The 23,876-nt window shown below is 36.8% G+C and overlaps 2 protein-coding genes across 2 annotated transcripts in view; one reads left to right on the top strand and one right to left on the bottom strand.

The window, feature by feature from the left end:
* LOC138332616 (focadhesin-like) overlaps positions 1 to 23,876 on the top strand; it is a 315,742-nt gene that overhangs the window by 30,742 nt on the left and 261,124 nt on the right. The gene's annotated exons all lie outside the window — the stretch shown is intronic.
* The window catches only part of LOC138333457 (FMRFamide receptor-like), a 38,269-nt gene continuing 18,582 nt past the window's right edge, over positions 4,190 to 23,876 (bottom strand). The window contains exon 2 of the mRNA XM_069281838.1: positions 4,190 to 6,511. Within this exon, the coding sequence (XP_069137939.1) occupies positions 4,973 to 6,403 (1,431 nt within the window). The 5' untranslated portion in view covers positions 6,404 to 6,511 and the 3' untranslated portion in view covers positions 4,190 to 4,972. The remainder of the gene's footprint in view (positions 6,512 to 23,876) is intronic.

The following is a 23,876-nucleotide window of genomic DNA, read 5'->3' as shown; positions in this document are numbered from 1 at the left end:
TATATCTCCCACACTGACTACTTGGTGGTAAAGATAGGTTATATAATATATCTCCCACACTGACTACTTGGTGTTAATGGTAGGTTATATAATATATCTCCCACACTGACTACTTGATGGTAAAGATAGGTTATATAATATATCTCCCACACTGACTACTTGGTGTTAATGGTAGGTTATATAATATATCTCCCACACTGACTACTTGGTGGTAAAGATAGTTTATATAATATATCTCTCACACTGACTACTTGGTGTTAATGGTAGGTTATATAATATATCTCCCACACTGACTACTTGGTGGTAAAGATAGTTTATATAATATATCTCCCACACTGACTACTTGGTGTTAATGGTAGGTTATATAATATATCTCCCACACTGACTACTTGGTGTTAATGGTAGGTTATATAATATATCTCCCACACTGACTACTTGGTGTTAATGGTAGGTTATATTATATATCTCCCACACTGACTACTTGGTGGTAAAGGTACATTTAATAATATATCTCTCACTCTGACTACTTGGTGGTAAAGGTAGGTTATATAATATATCTCTCACACTGACTACTTGGTGTTAATGGTAGGTTATATAATATATCTCCCACACTGACTACTTGGTGGTAAAGATAGTTTATATAATATATCTCTCACACTGACTACTTGGTGTTAATGGTAGGTTATATAATATATCTCCCACACTGACTACTTGGTGGTAAAGGAGTCTAGGTTATATAATATATCTCCCACACTGACTACTTGGTGGTAAAGATAGGTTATATAATATATCTCCCACACTGACTACTTGGTGTTAATGGTAGGTTATATAATATATCTCCCACACTGACTACTTGGTGGTAAAGATAGTTTATATAATATATCTCTCACACTGACTACTTGGTGTTAATGGTAGGTTATATAATATATCTCCCACACTGACTACTTGGTGGTAAAGATAGGTTATATAATATATCTCCCACACTGACTACTTGGTGTTAATGGTAGGTTATATAATATATCTCCCACACTGACTACTTGGTGTTAATGGTAGGTTATATAATATATCTCCCACACTGACTACTTGGTGTTAATGGTAGGTTATATTATATATCTCCCACACTGACTACTTGGTGGTAAAGGTAGTATAATAATTCCTGACACTTGGTGTAATAATATATCTCTCACACTGACTACTTGGTGGTAAAGTAGTTTATATATATCTCTCACACTGACTACTTGGTGTTAATAGGTTAATATATCTCCCACACTGACTACTTGGTGGTAAAGATAGTTTATATAATATATCTCTCACACTGACTACTTGGTGTTAATGGTAGGTTATATATAATATATCTCCCACACTGACTCTTGGTGTAAAGGTAGGTTATATAATATATCTCCCACACTGACTACTTGGTGGTAAGTAGGTTATATAATATATCTCCCACACTGACTACTTGGTGTTAAGGTAGGTTATATAATATATCTCCCACACTGACTACTTGGTGGTAAAGGTAGGTTTATATAATATATCTCTCACACTGACTACTTGGTGGTAATGGTAGGTTATATAATATATCTCCCACACTGACTACTTGGTGGTAAAGATAGTTTATATATCTCCACACTGACTACTTGTGTAAGTAGTTATATATATAACTCCCACACTGACTACTTGGTGTTAATGGTAGGTTATATAATATATTCCCACACTGACTACTTGGTGTAAAGTATATATAATATATCTCCCACACTGACTACTTGGTGTTAATGGTAGGTTATATAATATATCTCCCACACTGACTACTTGGTGTAAAAGTTTATATAATATATCTCACACTGACTACTGGTGTTAATGAGGTATTAATATCTCCCACACTGACTACTTGGTGTAAATGGTAGTTTATATAATATATCTCCCACACTGACTACTTGGTGGTAAAGGTATTTAATAATATATCTCCACCTGACTACTTGGTGTAAGGTAGGTTATATAATATATCTCTCACACTGACTACTTGGTGTTAATGGTAGGTTATATATCTCCACACTGACTACTTGGTGGTAAAGATAGTTTATATAATATATCTCTCACACTGACTACTTGGTGTTAATGGTAGGTTATATAATATATCTCCCACACTGACTACTTGGTGCTAAAGGTAAATTATATAATATATCTCCCACACTGACTACTTGATGGTAAAGATAGGTTATATAATATATCTCCCACACTGACTACTTGGTGTTAATGGTAGGTTTTATATCTCCCACACTGACTACTTGGTGGTAAAGATAGTTTATATAATATATCTCTCACACTGACTACTTGGTGGTAAATGTAGGTTATATAATATATCTCTCACACTGACTACTTGGTGGTAAAGATAGGTTATATAATATATCTCCCACACTGACTACTTGGTGTTAATGGTAGGTTATATAATATATCTCCCACACTGACTACTTGGTGGTAAATGTAGGTTATATAATATATCTCCCACACTGACTACTTGGTGTTAATGGTAGGTTATATAATATATCTCCCACACTGACTACTTGGTGGTAAATGTAGGTTAAATGATATATCTCTCACACTGACTACTTAGCTCTTTACATGTGATTACCTACACCAAACACCTCTCGATGACGTTTTGGTAATTAAGCTTCATGGCATTTCAAATCAAAAGTTTGGCTTTAGTTGACATATCAAATGTTTTATGAAATGAAACATAATGACCTGTGAGGTACGCAGCTAAACCACCATCAGCAGATTATGTTTATATGCAAACAGAGTATGGTGAAATTACGAACAAACAATCATAAATATAACAGTAAAAAAGAAGGAACAGAGTAAAACTAATATGTCCGGCACTTTGTTTGGAGATTTTATTAGCTGAATGTGGGTTGGTGTCCATTAATTAGCTCATTTATCCATGAATTTTCAAAATGAACTATTCCAATCTTTGACTCAGAAGAGTTTATAGGTGTCTTCAGGGGTGAGTAAGTTAACATTTAGGTGGCTTTATATTCTATATACATCCTGTACTGCTATAGAGTTCAAACCCTGGGGATATTGAAGATTTTCTATTTTCATCAACTCTTATCTTAGTTCTTTAGTGCAAACTTAAACTTGTCATTTTGCATTAATTTGCTTGTTAAATGTGTAATTAGGCTCGTTAGCGTGATTTGTATCATGATTAAGGGATGTGATAAATGTGGTTGTTTCTGTGTAATTCCTCCTTGATGCTCATTTCTGTCGGCACTTAGGTTTCCATCTTCAAGGAAATTACAGCATTCAGCTACATGATAATTTACTCAAGCTCTCGTCGATATATTTATCTCTTTTCATTATTTTAGAACAGAATTTAAATGACTAGTGAGTGAAGCTTACAGCACTGTGAGAAATCAAATTATTTTTAAAAGAATTTGATTTTCCTACTGCTGATTCTATACCTGAAACATTCTTTGTTTTTTTTGGTTTGTTTTACGCCCTAATTAATAAGCCAGGGTCATTTAAGGAATGCCAGAATACCCAGAGAAAAACCATTGACCTGCACTTAAAATCTTACAATTAACTCCCACCTCTCCTCAACATTGGTTTCAAACTCACTATACAAAGGTGGAGGGCTAGTCCGTGGGGATATGATGAAACACTCAGAGCACTTGGCTGCCGCTGCCTCTGAAGAACCCTGCTCTTATGCAGTTACATTGTATGGACTGTGGATCTGATGTCAAGTTGTACTGTGAAATGTATGGTCTGTGGATGTCCTGTCAAGTTGTACAGTGAAATGTATTGTCTGTGGATCTGATGTCAAGTAGTACTGTGAAATGTATGGTCTGTGGATCTGCTGTCGAGTAGTACTGTGAAATGTATGGTCTGTGGATCTGCTGTCAAGTTGTACTGTGAAATGTATGGTCTGTGGACGTCCTGTCAAGTTGTACTGTGAAGTTTATGGTCTGTTGATCTGCTGTCAAGCAGTACTGTGAAATGAATTGTCTGTGGATCTGCTGTCAAATGTATGGTTTGTGGATTTGCTGTCAAGTAGTACTGTGAAATGTATGGTCTGTGGATCTGCTGTCGAGTAGTACTGTGAAATGTATGGTATGTGGTTCTGTATCAAGTAGTACTGTGAAGTTTATGGTCTGTTGATCTGCTGTCAAGCAGTACTGTGAAATGAATTGTCTGTGGATCTGCTGTCAAATGTATGGTTTGTGGATTTGCTGTCAAGTAGTACTATGAAATGTATGGTCTGTGGATCTGCTGTCAAGCAGTACTGTGAAATGTATGGTCTGTGGATCTGATGTCAAATGTATGGTTTGTGGATTTGCTGTTGAGAAGTGTTGTGAAATCTATAGAAAGGTTTTGTGATTTTTTTAGTTGATTTATCATTTCAGAGACGTCCTTTATGATGTTTAGGTGGTTAAGGTTTTGGAGATTTCATATCTATTATTTTATTTGGTTGCTTTTGACGATAAATGTGATAGATGAAAATTGTTGTATGACTATTGAAGATTTTTGAGATGTAAAAGTCAGGGACATGACTCCCTGAATCAGTTGAGGATATATATTATACCAGGTAATTATATTCTAATATAGAGAACACAATTATTTCTTCATCAGCTGATTAGAGAATTTAATTTGAAATAGCCTTCAATCAAGGAAACAAGCCATAGTGGTAAGATGAAAAAAGCTGGAGAAGACACCGACAGCAGGCATGTCAATTTTGTTGGAGACATTTGTTTTTGTGATAATAAGAAATCAAATTAAATAAATAAATCAGTCTCATGATCAGCAATCAATGCTTCCTCTACACTGCTTCCACATGAATCTAACAGATATATGTTTTTAATTTGTATAAATCCCAAAAATGTAGAATTTTTCTGTTTCATCAGATCTTCACTGAATCTTGGATTTCAAGCGATTTAGATGATGGTGAAAATATACATAATTTCTCAGAAGTCAATAACTACAACACGGGTGACGGATTTCCACTAGAAAATGGCGTTTTGAGAATGTCACACACTTCCTGTTCATCCTCGATTTCACTGGTGTAACCATCCTTATGTATTTCACCATTTCTCTTGGTCACAGCATTGTTAAACTTTCCGTTTTCATATTTGATTTTGTGAATGGGTGTGGTAGTTTTGGAGGCTTGAGGAGAATATTTTGACAATAAAATGGTATGGGTTGTGTTAGTAAGATCGGTCATTTCGAGAGGAGGGTTCTTTTTACCTCTCAACACACGATATTTACTGTTACCCAGACTCATAGAGGCAAGCACTGTGGATTGTGGGTAGGTGAACGCGTTAAAGTCCTCGCTCCTAAGGCATCTTTGACAAAACGTCTTCATAAATGTTCGACGAAACTTCTGCCCAAATGCACAATACAAGATAAAATTAATAGCACTATTAAAAGTTACCATAAAATTCCTGAAAGTTGATAGTATTTTCCAGCCTAGTAAGGTTTGAACACTTTCCATGTCTACGGCGTATGCCACGTTGTAAATAAGAGCAGGAACTTGGCAGATTATGAACACAATCACAACAGAAACCAACATTATAGTGACATTGTTCTCACGATGTTGGCGCACATTCATATCAATGCGTTGCTTTTTTGATTGTTTCACAGCCAAGACGAGGAACGTGTTGATGATGGCGAGGGCTAGCAGTGGAATAAAGAACATCACAAACAAGTAAAGCCCTAAAAAGTACACTCTATGGTAGATCTTGTTGCCACCAAACTCGGTACTGTTATGGATGATTATCGTGGCGTTGGTGGTGTTATCCTTGTCGTAATCAATGCGATAGTCGAACCACCGATTCAGGTTGAATAAGAATGAGGTGATGGACACAAAAACGATCACCATTCTTGCCCGAGCAATCGTACACATTTGGACTGCCTTGAGGGGGTGACAGACAGCGATGTATCGTTCTACTGTAAAGGACACGGTCAGCCACAGTGTGGCAGTCTGGGCCACTAAAGCAAATGGATAGATATATACAGCCACATAGGCAAAGGCGTGATGTCGAAACGACTCAGACAGCTGTGGAATGGTGATCAGAATTAATGTCCCCAGTAACACAAATCCATCCCAGATGGCTAGAGCTGTGAGGTAGCAGTTTGTGGAGGAACGCATCGTCCGACGGGTGAGAACGATCACTGTCAGAGTGTTACCCACAAGGCCGAGTGCTATGATTATAATTGCCATAATTCCGTTCATGAAACGTTCAATGTTGATGGGATCTATGCTGTTTGGGTACGGCACTTCCTCGGGTGGTAGGTCCAAAGCTACACTTTGGTTTACACTGTAATCCATGTTAGTGACTAAAGAAAGGTTGATATTCAACATCGTCGTGGCAACAGGCATTACTTCAATGTATGTTTCAATTCCTTGCATTTGTGTGATGTGTAGTTCGTGTTCAATCAGTTGTTCTGGGTGGATATTCAGTGATGGATACAGCCCTGTATTAATGCATACATTAACCTTTCTGGCTCCATGTTTGATCTGGAAATACAAGAAAGAAAAAGGTCAGGTGTTTCTGTTGCATTCAGGTATAAATATGTAGATAATACCGATAGCAACATGTGATGTAATGAGACGCCAGGTAACTATTGTCAGCCTCTGAAATTCAGTGAGATGGGAGAATCGGCCTTTAGATCACAGTAAGATACTACAATACTTTGGTATTAGGCCTTATTCCTTATCTCATCCCCAGTAACACAGAAAGCCTAATGCACTTTACATAATAATAGAACATGCTTGGAGACCACACTGGAGGATCAAAACAGGAATAAAAGATAAAGATTCAATAGGAAGTACATGTACCCAGCATTTAAAAAAAAGATTCTCATACTGATGTGACTGTTTAAATGTAATCTTTTGGACCATGATGAATTTTTTTAAAGATAGTGAAAATATTGAGGATTCATTCTTTTATATTTTGTTAATGACTGGTATATATACGCCAATAAGTTGCGAGACCTGACATAAAACCATGAGTACAGATAACAGGTGCTGATCGTAATGACACGGTGAGGGCTCATATATAGTGTTACCAATAGCTGGTGAGGGCTCATATATAGTGTTACCAATAGCTGATGAGGGCTCATATATAGTGTTACCAATAGCTGGTGAGGGCTCATATATAGTGTTACCAATAGCTGGTGAGGGCTCATATATAGTGTTACCAATAGCTGGTGAGGGCTCATATATAGTGTTACCAATAGCTGGTGAGGGCTCATATATAGTGTTACCAATAGCTGGTGAGGGCTCATATATAGTGTTACCAATAGCTGGTGAGGGCTCATATATAGTGTTACCAATAGCTGGTGAGGGCTCATATATAGTGTTACCAATAGCTGGTGAGGGCTCATATATAGTGTTACCAATAGCTGGTGAGGGCTCATATATAGTGTTACCAATAGCTGGTGAGGGCTCATATATAGTGTTACCAATAGCTGGTGAGGGCTCATATATAGTGTAACCAATAGCTGGTGAGGGCTCATATATAGTGTAACCAATAGCTGGTAAGGGCTCATATATAGTGTTACCAATAGCTGGTGAGGGCTCATATATAGTGTTACCAATATCTGATGAGGGCTCATATATAGTGTTACCAATAGCTGATGAGGGCTCATATATAGTGTAACCAATAGCTGGTTAGGGCTCATATATTGTGTAACCAATAGCTGGTGAGGGCTCATATATAGTGTTACCAATAGCTGGTGAGGGCTCATATATAGTGTTACCAATAGCTGGTGAGGGCTCATATATAGTGTTACCAATAGCTGGTGAGGGCTCATATATAGTGTAACCAATAGCTAGTGAGGGCTCATATATAGTGTTACCAATAGCTGGTGAGGGCTCATATATAGTGTTACCAATAGCTGGTGAGGGCTCATATATAGTGTTACCAATAGCTGATGAGGGCTCATATATAGTGTTACCAATAGCTGGTGAGGGCTCATATATAGTGTTACCAATAGCTGGTGAGGGCTCATACATAGTGTAACCAATAGCTGGTGAGGGCTCATATATAGTGTTACCAATGGCTGGTGAGGGCTCATATATAGTGTTACCAATAGCTGGTGAGTGCTCATATATAGTGTTACCAATGGCTGGTGAGGGCTCATATATAGTGTTACCAATGGCTGTATCGTCTTTAAACTCCTGCCAGTCTCGGTTTCATAAACAGACAGCAGTATTTATGTTTTAAGGTGTTTTTCTGGATCAGGCGACAGCTTTACTCAATGACCAATACCAAAGCCTGATGTTGTCCTTAAGTAAGTTATCAGAACAAATCTAGCCCACCTTTGTGACACATGTTACAGTGTTCAAATGTTATATGTGACATATGTCACTGTGTTGGTGACAGGAGTCTGGATAAAGTATGGTGGTATCACCATAGGTATGTTAAACTGTATTGTACAGTGTTAAGCTAGTGTAGTCTGCAACCATGGAATTAATGTTAATGATTTACTGTATCAAACATAGAGAGTAAAACATACACATCACACCACTATTATAAAAATTTCGTTCAAAGAACAAAAAAAGGATGTCACTTTGGTCAGTCAGGTGGCAAGGATAAGCATTGGTGACAAAAAACTTATGGCAAGGACAAAGGACAAAAACTGATGACAAGGACAATAGCTTAGTGTTGAAGACAAAAAAAATGAGGACTAAAACTTGTTGCAAGGACAAAAACTGATGGCCTGGACAAAAATAGGTGTTGAGGACAAAAACCCTGGTGACAAGGACAGAAACTGGTACTAAGTACACAGCAAATAGCAAGGACAAAAATAGGTGTTGAGGACAAAACCCTGGTGACAAGGACAGAAACTGGTACTAAGTACACAACAAATAGCAAGGACAAAAATAGGTGTGGACAAAAACCCTGGTGACAAGGACAGAAACTGGTACTAAGTACACAACGAATAGCATGGACAAAAATAGGTGTTGAGGACAAAAAACCCTGGTGACAAGGACAGAAACTGGTACTAAGTACACAACAAATAGCAAGGACAAAAATAGGTGTTGAGGACAAAAACCCTGGTGACAAGGACAGAAACTGGTACTAAGTACACAACAAATAGCAAGGACAAAAATAGGTGTTGAGGACAAAAACCCTGGTGACAAGGACAGAAACTGGTACTAAGTACACAACAAATAGCAAGGACAAAAATAGGTGAGGACAAAAACCCTGGTGACAAGGACAGAAACTGGTACTAAGTACACAACAAATAGCAAGGACAAAAATAGGTGAGGACAAATCCCTGGTGACAAGGACAGAAACTAGTACTAAGTACACAACAAATAGCATGGACAAAAATAGGTGTTGAGGACAAAAACCCTGGTGACAAGGACAGAAACTGGTACTAAGTACACAACAAATAGCAAGGACAAAAATAGGTGTTGAGGACAAAAACCCTGGTGACAAGGACAGAAACTGGTACTAAGTACACAACAAATAGCAAGGACAAAAATAGGTGTTGAGGACAAAAACCCTGGTGACAAGGACAGAAACTGGTACTAAGTACACAACAAATAGCAAGGACAAAAATAGGTGAGGACAAAAACCCTGGTGACAAGGACAAAACTAGTACTAAGTACACAACAAATAGCAAGGACAAAAATAGGTGTTGAGGACAAAAACCCTGGTGACAAGGACAGAAACTGGTACTAAGTACACAACAAATAGCAAGGACAAAAATAGGTGTTGAGGACAAAAACCCTGGTGACAAGGACAGAAACTGGTACTAAGTACACAACAAATAGCAAGGACAAATCTGGTGGGATTTGAAAGATCAAAACTGGGTCAAATATCGAACATTATTACGGTTACCGGAAGATCCATTTACTTTGACGGTTCTAAAGCTAGGCTTATTTATGAATTGATGGAACATGTCAAGAATGTCCGAGGTCATTTTGTCACGCGGGATCTCTAATGTGTTCTATGGGATCTGTTGTTGTTGTAATTAGTGACTAATTATTTGTCACCATTCAAAGTAGTATAGGTTAAACGCCCCGACCGATGACATGTTAATTGTCAATACTAATGTAGTTATCCCACTGTTCTTGCTAATTTCAGAACGACAGATGTCAGATCAACCCAAGAAGGCCTATTTTCAGATAGACCCTTACAAAGCTTACAAGTACATAGTAACAAGAAGAAAAATGGTCTATACAGTCAGGTGGTCTTTATACACAGGGCAAATGGTGTTGCTGTGGATCATTTAGGACCTTAGAAAAGCAGTCTTATTAAGCAGGTGGTCTTTATACATAGGTGACCCTTAAGACAGGTTTTACTGTACTTCATTTATCAATGAGTATCTTCTAATATAGCTAAAATGATTTTTTTTTATTTATCAATTATAAAAAAAGTACTTATTGTACATTGATTACTTAATGATAGATATGTGGAGTTTATGTTATTGTGAAAACAAAGTGATACATTTTTTCAGAAAAATAAAAAAAACTTCAATTGTGAAAAATGTTAAGAATAAAAATATTGGTGAGATTAGTTATAACCTATACTGTGTAATTGATTAAAATGCCTTCAAAGTATCAAACTTCATTTCAAATCTTTAAAATGGTAAAGAAATGAATGGTTCTATTGGGAGGTAGGCTATTAAATTAAGTTTTATAGCTGAAATCCAATTATTGGAAGCATTCCATGTTTGAAGTCCAGGAGTGTATCCGGTATGATTGGCTTGTACTGGAAATTCATTTCACTGCTTTGTGTGAATTTCATCACTGGGTCAGAATAGCTATTACAAGAGAGCAGCAAGCTTTTCACAGACACAGACTTATCGGCGATATCAAACGGCATTGTTCCTGGTACATGAAAACATGACAAAATAGTTGTTGCCGACATTTTCACGATGCATGAATCAGGCGTACTGAGGGTGTGAAAGGTTTTAACAATGGTATGGCTATTGTAATCTAGATGTATTTCTGATACAGCCAGGGAATAGATTGTTTGTAACTTGTGGTAACATTACGTTATAATGCCAAGCAATCAGCTGATGCATTGTAATGCATACCAATCATATCCCCGAATTCTGCACTATGCTGGACAAAAACGTTGCCTTAGAAGCACGGGTGTACCGCCACTCCTCTTGGCTGTATTTTTGTAGACAATTTGCCCGTGAAATGATCATATGATGAAATGGAGAAATATCTACATGTGTTGCTGCGTAGACTTGTATAGCCACTAATCTGTTATTGCTATATCGTGACCTGATTGTCTGGGCGAACTTGTCAATATTATATAGATCTGTTTTGACAATGGTCCTCTGCGATGTGTGAAATATCTGTTCTATAATTCGCCAGGTTATTTATTCATATTGGAATATATTCCGCATATAATCTGCTACTCCTCTAATTACATTTACTGAGCCTTGCCATGTGAGAAACTTGTTGTTGGTAGTAGTTAACTGGAGACCTGCATTCTACATTTAGATATCGACTTATCTGTTTAAACTCTCTATAACTCACCAGCACTGATAGTTTAGGATGCAAGATGTGATATCTGCATTTTTCTAAGAGAAAAAAACAATTTGCTTTAATGTTAAAATCAATTTAACGCATTTTTTTCAACAACTACCCTGTTATTGGAGCATTACCAATTGAACCATCCAACATTTCTAGATTTAGGATATTAAACTGAACGCTGCAGAAGTTTTTGTAATAATTTATCTTACTTCCCGAACATATGTAAGTCAACAGAAAGGATGAAAATAAGTTAAGAAAATAAAAACTTCTTATGAAAACAACCAGAATTAATAGTGAGGATCAGAATTGGCTTTACTTTACAAAGAAGGTATGATAAATACAAGATATGTATAATCAGTTTCAATTAGTGTCAGCCTTATCATGGAGGTATAATGCGGTCTTCAGTTAGACAATCAACACTTTATTCTCTACAACATTTCTCTCTGGTGAAAATGGACTCGCACTGCCAGAATTTATCTATAAATATTTCAGGAAATACCTGTTTTTATAATGCGATCTTTGAATATGAACTTTGAATTAATAATGATAAATTAAAAGATTATTCTGTATTTGTAGTTATCTGCCCTTGCCGGGAGGGATTGATTGTGACATAATGTGTTTTGTAGTTATCTGCCATTGCCCTGAGGGATTGATTGTGACATAATGTGTTTTGTAGTTATCTGCCCTTGCCCGGAGGTATTGATTGTGACATAATGTGTTTTGTAGTTATCTGCCCTTGCCCGGAGGTATTGATTGTGACATAATGTGTTTTGTAGTTATCTGCCCTTGCCCGGAGGTATTGATTGTGACATAATGTGTTTTTGTAGTTATCTGCCCTTGCCCGGAGGTATCGATTGTGACATAATGTGTTTTGTAGTTATCTGCCCTTGCACGGAGGTATTGATTGTGACATTATGTGTTTTGTAGTTATCTAACATTGCCCGGAGGGATTGATTGTGACATAATGTGTTTTGTAGTTATCTGCCCTTGCACGGAGGTATTGATTGTGACATAATGTGTTTTGTAGTTATCTGCCCTTGCCCGGAGGTATTGATTGTGACATAATGTGTTTTGTAGTTATCTGCCCTTGCCCGGAGGTATTGATTGTGACATAATGTGTTTTGTAGTTATCTAACATAGCCCGGAGGGATTGATTGTGACATAATGTGTTTTGTAGTTATCTGCCCTTGCCCAGAGGTATTGATTGTGACATAATGTGTTTTGTAGTTATCTGCCCTTGCACGGAGGTATTGATTGTGACATAATGTGTTTTGTAGTTATCTGCCCTTGCCCAGAGGTATTGATTGTGACATAATGTGTTTTGTAGTTATCTAACATTGCCCGGAGGGATTGATTGTGACATAATGTGTTTTGTAGTTATCTGCCCTTGCCCGGAGGTATTGATTGTGACATAATGTGTTTTGTAGTTATCTGCCCTTGCCCAGAGGTATTGATTGTGACATAATGTGTTTTGTAGTTACCTGCCTTTGCCTGGAGGTATTGATTGTGACAAAATGTGTTTTGGAAGTTTAACTTCATATTTTTCAGAGAAAACAATTTGAGTTTTGCTCCCGAATTAATGACGTTACAATAGATACTACCCACATTAGAGATAACTCTGTAATATGCAAAGACGGAATTTATGGTGGTCAGGTACAACATCTCTTGTATTTTTGAGAGTGACGACTTAAAGAAAGGAGAGAGGAGTGTAGCGGGACTGGATGGACTCGGTCAATCACTGGTGACCTGAGTTGGCTGAAGTAGTAGAGCATGTCTGACTAATTGTTTGAAGGTTCTGACTGTCACCTTCATAGTGTTATCTCTCTGAAGTGAACTTTAATATTAGAACAACTGCCCATATAATGTCTTCTTTCCCCCTGTATCAATGAACACATAGAAGGTAGACTAGTGGACTGGACCGAGGTGATCACCAATGAAAGCTTATAAATTTTCAAAGCCTTGGCTACAGGTTTCTGATCTTAATGTTTCACCCCTTCGAGGTTCAGACACTTATTCATGTACACCATTTAGACTTAAACGTGACTTTTTGGAATTGCTTTTGATATGACACTTCCATTGCATTAAGTCCTTTATTTGACCTGAAAATCCTTGATGGCTCCAGCAGTCTCAGGCATTGGTATAATACGATCCTTTATAAATGTAAAACTGTAAAGAAAGATTCCATAAATTCTGTAAATTTTACGTCTGAGGTAGCAGTATGACAAAACTAGTTACTATAATGGTATTTCCAAGCCAATGTTTCAAAGGAGATTTGAATGTCAAGGTTTAAGATGTTTGTTTAATTAGAAAAAGAATGGACTGAGGTAATCTCACATGGATACCCGTTATTGTTTATTGAGCAGTAGTTTTACCCAATAGTGTTACCATAGAAATGGTAATTTACTGTACTACAGTATTATTTAAACGCTCCTTTTACTGTAGAATGACCTTATTTTAAGGTTTCAAATTGATTTTATTCCCCAGCACATTAGAGAGATATGTCAGATCTTGGGTAATATAACATTTTTAAAGCTATTCGAGCAGGTCATCAAATAGAATATAAAGTTAGAGAAACTAACGCCCTGTAATTGCATTATATGCTAATAAACGTGTTCTATCATGGGAAAGGTGTTTGTTAGAGCAATTACTATAGCAGTAGAGACCAAAATTTACTTTGTTATAAATTGAAGATTAAACATTATTTAAAAATATATATTGAAGGTCAATACCCGTTCCATTAATTCTTAGTGTTTGTATAAGACATGCGGTTTGTTCTGTTGCTCAAGTAAGCAGAAGTCTGAATGTTGTTGAGTCCAAACTTCTGATTTGTAGATGAGATATAAATAGGAAGAACAACCAAAGGCTGATATATCTTTCAGTATAAAGTGGTTGAGGTGTAGCGGGATTGGACTGGGTCGATCATCGGTGACCAGGTAGCTCAGTCGGTAGAGCACTCGGCTAGTATTCGGAGGGTCCCGGGTTCGAATCCCGGTCTGGCCGCTACATTTTCTCCTCTCCTGTTACAGAATTGGCGCCCAACTAAATAACCCACGGTGGTGGTGTTTGGAAGGGTCTCGTGTGTCTTCGAGGGCGAAGACTTCGAGAAAGGAGGGAGGAGTGTAGCGGGATTGGACTGGGTCGATCATCGGTGACCAGGTAGCTCAGTCGGTAGAGCACTCGGCTAGTATTCGGAGGGTCCCGGTTTCGAATCCCGGTCTGGCCGCTACATTTTCTCCTCTCCTGTTACAGAGGGACTAATAACAGCAATACCACCCCAAAGATGGTCTCATCCCAAACAAACAGAAAAGAAATATTATAGGTCTATGAATCTGAATTTTTTTTAAACATAAATATATGGCTGCATGACAAAGTATCGACCAGGAATACAAGGACTTCCAAAATTATAATAGGTCAGTCATATAAATACCAAAATCAATTCTTCCCCAAAACAATACAGAGAGGAATTTGCTGGAGGAAGAACAAGTATAACCAACTAGTGTCCAAACTTTGGAGACCAGACTTGACACTGCTGTCTAAACTAAAAATAACCACTTCAACCCACGACCCATGATTTCTTGTCACTTGGGACTAATTACCCCCTCGTTTTGCTCGGATGTAATAAATCCCTTATTACTTGAAAGTTATGCAGTAACCTTTACTTGTTAGAGGAGTGAGAGAAGTGCTCAGCCAGTCAGGATCAAAACCCATGACCATGGGTTTACTTTAATCCACTGTTTTACTGATTAAGCTAAAGAAAAATCCTCTTTAGTTCGAAGTTGGAATATGAATCCTACCACAGTATTTACAATTAAAATACTGCAACAAATATTGATAGTACCTAACCCTATAATAATGGTTTACAAAAGCTCGAACATAAAAGGAGCAAACTCTTAAAATGATACTTTTGAATTCAATCTTTAATTTGATCTGGATTTTCACCATTTGGTACATTTAGGCTCCTGACAAGAAAAACTGAATATTGATGATGCAATATTTATATACAAGCAGCACTATTTGATCAAAAAAATTCACAGAAAGCTAAAAGTAAAACAAAATATTTATACGCAAGCAGCACTATTTGATCAAAAAAAATTCACAGAAAGCTAAAACTAAAACAAAATATTTACAAGCAGCAACATTTGATCACAAAAGTTCACAGAAAGCTAAAACTAAAACAAAATAGTGTTGGAACTGACTACGACCAAATAACTGGGTTTAATTTATATTAAGATCTCCCTTGTACATAATAAATAGAAGTTACCACATTAAAATGAATATAAACCAATATTACTGAAGCCCTGCTCTGGCACACTATTTCTATGATCTAATCTTTACATTATTTTTTCTACTAGATTCATGTGCTTTCTGAGGTCTGATTTAAGTCTCTTAAATCCCATGAAAGGAGAGAAGATTGTTGATTGGTGATGTAATTGACATGTACATATATATATAGCAGACTAGAACTGACAAGTGTGAGTCTGCTTAAATTTAATGGCAACATATATAAAGCAGTTTACTGGAACTTAAGTGAAGAAAATTCCATTTCTGCCAGCACTTTTCTCCTTTATCATATCCCATAGATTGATATTGAATTTGTTATGGGAGTGAAGAATCGTTAACTTGTCGGAAAATGAACATAATGTTTCTTTTTTATTACTCATTTTGCTTTTGAGAACAATAATGGAAATGATTTCAGACAAAAACTACATTAAGGTTTTCTCACCAGTACAGTTAAACATTTATCACTAGTATATGCTCTGTTTTTTGTGTCTTTGGCATGGAGTCTATAAACGTTGTGCATATTCCAACTTTGTCTGTTCTTTGTTCCGTTTAATTGTAATCACTGTGATTGAGTGACTCCAATTTAATCACAAATCATGAAATGTGCTGGGGTATCTGTCAGCAATGTCATACTAACAGATAAAATATGTTTCTGACTTTAATTTGATAATTGTTGTTTTTCTTAAAATCAAGAAATAAAAAAGCCGTTGACATGACATTTCACACAGTCTTACCAAGGACGTATATGAGAAGGATAAGTCACACTGGGTTTTGGGCAAAGACAACGCAGGCGTTTTTGTGTTTGTGCACTGACCGTGACGTTGGGCGACGACTGATTTCCTTTGATATCCGCCGGCACAGCCTTTGATGTAGCATGAGCGTGCGAGGGTTACCGTCTTTCTTTCTGAAGCTTGCTGTCATTTCATGAGCTGTCGTATTTTTTAACGATAGTTTAAGACATTTCTTCTAAATCTTCCGTCTTTAAAGCAAGTTATAAACGTTGTGAAATTTTAATTAACTTTACATTGGTGTTTCGTTTGACTCGATATGACGAAGTATTTGTTGAGAAAAATGGTTTTTATTCCCGGTTCATAAGCGTCTCGCGTGGTGTTCAGTAGTGTAAAGAGACGGTCACGAATCCTTCTCACTTATAATCCTTGGTCTTACTCAGTGTTTTCAGCAGTACACTTCAGTGAGATAACACTATAGAGGTGACAACAGTACACTTCAGTGAGATAACACTATAGAGGAGACAATTTTTGTGTTATCATAAAAAGGTTAATATGAATATATATGAGCATTATTTGACTGACCCAAAACACAATGATATACTCAGTACATGATGGATGTCCTCAATGAACTTATTAATTGGTAACGTTAAGAATGATATCATGAAACCCTATTTGATTTATTCAGACAATGTATGTATTATCTAGAAAATAATTTTATTAATTGTCGGCGGAAGAATCAATTGGCTAGCTATGTATCGCCACATTACAACGCAATCCCTTTCTCTCGCTACACACCACACTTGTTCTTTCGGCAGAGTAACTGTATACTCAACACGGCACCGTGTGTCCGCGTCTGAGTATATATACCGTCTCTGTGTAGTGTAACTGTACTCGGGTTTGGTGCGCGACTTCCTACAGTTTTGTTATCTTAGTTTCGTATGTAAAAACATGCCCCCCATGTTAAATTTAGATTCACAGATTAAGAGGAGAATTCGCTTGAACAAGTATCACACTTTCAAGATATTATCCCTTTTAACGAAATTAGTGTTTATTTAACAAAGTTATAAAAACCAAGTCTCCGCAAGGCTTCTCGTTATACATGGATTACTGGCGTTCCGAAGTCACTCTCGGACTTTTCCATGCGTCGTAGATATGTAAACAAATGGAGAGCGTGTTGTGATTTCCCATGGGACACAACAACTCTACGATAGGGTAGGAAGCATCCAATCGTTTTAAAACTTGCTCCAACCTCTGATATGTATATAGAAAGTTCAAAGCAAAGCGTTACTTTCAAATTTTCGGCCGTGCAGAACAGATCGCGTTTGTTCGCAGTGAAATTCGATAAAAAATTCTCCCTTCCCTTCCCACCCGGTATTTACGTTAATTTTGTAGGTTGTGTTGAACTTTGTACTTTTATATGTGTAGAATAGCTTAGAATAGATTACTTAGTTTAGTCCTTAATTAGTGGAGGTTAGTCGGTCCCTAGTGGAGGTTAGTCGGACACAATTACTACCTGGTTTATTACATGTGGTTCTTCCACTTACTGTAATCATAATTATAAAAAACATGTTATGCAATAATTAATATTTCGCAATATTGTGTCATGATTATATCATCTATCTATAATTATGTAACATTACATAATACGATGATACAGTAATAAACCTTGGCTACATTATCACTCAAACCTGAACGACTTTAGTTTTATCTATTCTTTGTAAGGCAGAAAGTTTGCTCCATTAACTTTCTGTTTTGCAACTTGACGACTGTACTACTAATTAGTATATGATTGTATGAAGGTATTAGATCTAGTTCTGTCTCAGATGACTTTTTGGCGGCACTCTTCTTATACTCAATCAGCATTGTCCTACATACATCCTCAGTACGGTATATAGATTTATTGTCCTTCTGACACAACCTCATGAAATGTAGATGGTGTCACGGAAGCAGGGACGGGCTCCATTTGTTATTTAGGGGATAATTTAGGGGATAAAAACTTTGAATAAAGGAATTCACAAATAACAGCAATGAATAAAGGAATTCACAAATAACAGCAAATAACAGCAAATACACAATGTATGCTTATGTATCTAGAGATTTGAACTTTGACCTGCTGTAAATGTATGGATGGTGACAGGTAACAGGATGGTTTATGTGTTGATGCTAGTTTTAAGTCAGTTTTTTAAAAAAAAATACAACTTATATTGAAAAGAGTTCCCATTTCAAAATGACAAGTGTGACTAAATTTTCTTTAAATGAAAATATGAGAAAGTACCATATTTGACATATTTTTAGCCCAACCCAAGGTGCTCGGAAAGTAATATAACAAAGGAGAGCGCTTATTAGTGGAGAGGAAAATGTGAGTTGTGGATGAAAATCCTTGAAACCCTTGATTCATATGTGAAAGACTCACAAGATTATAAAATGTTGTGATACAATGCCGAGGTTATGCGCATTATACAGTTGTAAAAAAATGTTTAAATCCAAGGATGGGGGTTTGGTTGGGGGTGGTGGTGGGGGGGGTGGGGGGAAGGGGCATTTATATAACTTTCTACTCCTTCTTCAGAGGTAAGAGGACGGAGAGAAGTGCTAATGACGGCAAATATGGTATGTGACAAAACTGGCACATTATAAATTACATAAGAACTTCATAAATGACCTTAGAGTATTAAAAAATGACATCCGAATGAATCTGCAAGTTTGTGTTTTATTGCTGTTAAAATGACTGCGAAACTTTAAAAATTTTGTTTTACAAGAGAGAAGGAAATTAAGGAAATGAGAAACCTGCTGTTTCTGATATAGCCACTTAGTGAAGACATAATATAGGCTGTAACACATGCAGCTCAATACTGGTAGAGCTTAAATCACTGAGCTCCATTAACAATTATATGCATCAAATCACATAAAAAATGGCTGCCTTTACCCATGATTACAGGTAGTTTAGATTCTAAGTTTAATTTTGTAAGTTTAAAGTTGTCAGCTTTTAAGTAGAATATTGATTAGGTTCAGTCCAGTAATATTGTTTGTTTGGCTGATGGGGATATCAAAAGCTGTTACAGACATATTCAAATCACTGGTACTACTCTGATGTAACAACAGCTATCCCAGGTATATTGTAAGTCAAATCACTGATAACCTGCTGATGTAATACTAGACAGCTAAATATATTCCTGGTATATTGTAGGTCATAATCAAGATATAACCCTGCTGTTGTGTAAATATAAAGACAAGCCTAGTCCAGGTATATTGTATGTCAAATCAGCCGCTGCTGAGAAATAACCCGCTACGCGTGATTGTTAAAAAAAGGGGGACAACTATCCAGGTATATTGTATGTCAAATCACCGATACCCCTGCTGATGTAATAATAGACAGATAGTCCTGGTATATATGTATTATTGTATGTCAAATCACTGTATTTATGTCCCTGACTGCATTTCACTAAATAGACAGCTAGTCCTGGTATATTGTAGTTCAAATCACCGATACCCTGCTGATGTAATAATAGACAGCTATAGTCTTGGTATATTGTAAGGTCAAATCACCGAATACCCTGCTGATGTAATAATAGACAATATATTCCAAATGGTATATTGTAATGTTCAATCACCGAATACCCTGCTGGAGTGTAATAATAAGACAGCTATTCCTGGTATATATTGTTGGTCAAATCACTGGATACCCTGCTGATGTAATAATAGACAGCTATTCCAGGTATTATTGTAGGTCAATAATCACATGATAACCTGCTGGATGTAATTAATAGACAGCTAGTCCCAGGTATATTGTATGGTCAAATCACCGATAACCTGCTGATGCTATATAAAAACAAGCTAGTCTCTATGGTTATATTGTAAGGTCAAATCACCGATACCCATGCTTGATGGGTGTAATAATAGACAGCTAATCACAGGTATATTGGCTAAGTCAAATCACCGATTACCCTTGCTGTGATGTAATAAATAGACAGTATAATTATATTTCCTGGCTTTCTTGTAGGTCAAATCCCCGACAACAATGCTGATGTAATAATAGACAGGCTACTCCCAGGTATTATTGTTTGTCCAAACTCAACCGATACCCTGCTGATGGTAAATAATAGACAGCTAGTTCCCAGGTATATTGGATGTCAAATCACCGATACCCTGCTGATGTAAATAATAGACAGCTAATTCCAGGTATATTGTAAGTCAAATCACATGGATTATCCCTGCTTGATGTACTAATAGACAGCTATAGTCCCAGGTATATTGTATGTCAAATCACCGATACCCTGCTGATGTAATAATAGACAGCTATCCAGGTATATTGTATGTCAAATCACTGATACCCTGCTGATGTAATAATAGACAGCTAGTGCTGGTTATATTGTATGTCAAATCACTGATACCCTGCTGATGTCTAAAATAATAGACAGCTATTCCAGGTATATTGTAGGTCAAATCCCTGATACCCTGCTGATTGTAATAATAGACAGCTGGGTTCTGGTATATTGTAGTTCAAATCATGATACCCTGCTGATGTAATAATAGACAGCTATCCATGGTATATTGTATGTCAAATCACCGATACCCTGCTGATGTAATAATATACAGCTATTCCAGGTATATTGTAGGTCAAATCACTGATACCCTGCTGATGTAATAATAGAGAGCTAGTCCTGGTATATTGTAGGTCAAATCACCGATACCCTGCTGATGTAATAATAGACAGCTATCCCAGGTATATTGTATGTCAAATCACCGATACCCTGCTGATGTAATAATAGAGAGCTAGTTCTGGTATATTGTATGTCAAATCACCGATACCCTGCTGATGTAATAATAGAGAGCTAGGGTATATTGTATGCTATTCCAGGTCATATTGTAGGTCAAATCACCGATACCCTGCTGATGTAATAATAGACAAGCTATATCCCAGGTATATTGTATGTCAAATCACCGATACCCTGCTGATGTAATAATAGAGCCTATTCCAATGGTATATTGTAGTCAAATCACCGATACCCTGCTGATGTAATAATAGACAGCTATTCCAGGTATATTGTAAGTCAAATCACTGATAACCTGCTGATGTAATAATAGAAACAGCTAGTTCCTGGTATATTGTAGGTTCAAATCACTGATACCCTACTGCTGATGTAATAATAAAATAACTAGTCCCAGTATTCATTGATAGGTCAAATCACCGAGATACCCTGCTGATGTAATAATAGACAGCTAAAAATCTTTCCAGGAATATTGTATGTCAAATCACCGATACCCTGCTGATGTAATAATAGTACAGCTATTCCAGGTATATTGTATGTCAAATCACGCGTTACCCTGCTGATGTAAAAATCAGAACACTATACCAGTATATTGTAAGTTTCAAATCAATGGATACCCTGCTGATGTAATCCATAGTACAGCTATTCCATGAGTATAAGTTGTAGGTCAAAATCCACTGATACCCTGACTGATGTAATAATAGACAGCAGAGTTCCAGGTAGTACTTGTAGGTGCAAATCAACTGATACCCTGCTGATGTAATAATACGACAGCTAGTCCCAGTATATTGTCATTGTCAAATCACTGATACCCTGCTGATGTAATAATAGACAGCTAGTCCTGGTATATTGTATGTCAAATCACTGATACCCTGCTGATGTAATAATAGACAGCTATTCCAGGTATATTGTATGTCAAATCACTGATACCCTGCTGATGTAATAATAGACAGCTATTCCAGGTATATTGTAGGTCAAATCACTGATACCCTGCTGATGTAATAATAGACAGCTAAATATATTACAGGTATATTGTATGTCAAATCACTGATACCCTGCTGATGTAATAATAGACAGCTATTCCAGGTATATTGTATGTCAAATCACTGATACCCTGCTGATGTAATAATAGACAGCTATTCCAGGTATATTGTATGTCAAATCACTGATACCCTGCTGATGTAATAATAGACAGCTATTCCAGGTATATTGTAGGTCAAATCACTGATACCCTGCTGATGTAATAATAGACAGCTATTCCAGGTATATTGTAGGTCAAATCACTGATACCCATGCTGATGTAATAATAACAGCTATACCCATTATCATTCCCAGGTATCATTGTAGGTCCAAATCACTGCTACCCTGGAATGTATGATGTCAAATAACTGATTACCCTGCTATGTAATTAAAGACAGCTATTCCAGGTATATTGTATGTCAAATCACCGATACCCGGCTGCTGATGTAATAATAGACAAAGCTATACCAGGTATAACGTTGTAAAGTCAAATCACTGATACCCTGCTGAAGTAATAATAGACTGCTAGGCCCTTGGTTATATTGTAGGTCAAATCACTGATACCCTGCTGATGTAATATACAGTCATACATGCTTTTCCAGGTATATTGTTATGTCAAATCACCGATACCCTAGCGCTGATGTAATATAATAGACAGCGAAATACTATTCCAGGTATATTGTATGTCAAATCACCGATACCCTGCTGATGTAATAATAGTACAGCTATATTCCGATAGTATATTGTAGGTCAAATCACTGATACCCTGCTGATGTAATAATAGACAGCTAGTCCCTGGTATATTGTAGGTCAAATCACTGGATACCCTGCTGATTGTAGATATATAGACAGCTAGTCCAGTGTATATTGGCTAGGTCCAAATCACTGATACTGTGATTAATGTTAATAGACAGACTAAATATATCCTGATGGTATATTGTAATGTCAAATACCACTGATACCCTGCCAGATGTAATAATAAAGTGCAAGTATTTGGTATAATTAGTAGGAGTCAAATCACCGAGTACCCTGCCTGATGTAATAATAGACAGCTTGTCCTGGTATATTGTAGATCAAAATCACTGTTACCCTGCTGGTTGTGAAGTAAGAGAGAGCTAGTTTCTTTGTATATTGTGTGTCAAATCACTGATACCCTGCTGATGTAATTATAGAGCAGCTAAAATATATTCGATGAGATATTTGTATGTCAAATCACTGATACCCTGATGATGTAATAAGAGAGAGCTATCCACTGATATATCTGTATGTCAAATCATCGGATACCCTGCCTGAATTAATAATATACATCATAGTCCAGGTATAATTGTAATTCAAATCACTGATACCCGCTGGATTGTAATAAGAGACAGCTAGTCCTGGTAAATATTGTGTGTCAAATCACTGATACCCCTGCTGATGTAGATATAGACAGCTAGTCCTAGGTATAATAGTATGTCAGAATCACTGATACCCTGACCTGATGTGAATCAGAGACAACAGTGCTATCCAGGTATATTGTAGGATCAAATCACCGATACCCTGCTGATGTAATCTAGATAGACGCAAGTCCTGGTATAT

The sequence above is a fragment of the Argopecten irradians genome, chromosome 10 (assembly GCF_041381155.1).
Source record: "Argopecten irradians isolate NY chromosome 10, Ai_NY, whole genome shotgun sequence".
NCBI lineage: Eukaryota > Metazoa > Mollusca > Bivalvia > Pectinida > Pectinidae > Argopecten > Argopecten irradians.
Note: the sequence above shows the minus strand (reverse complement) of the source record. Positions and strands in the feature narration are given on the sequence as shown.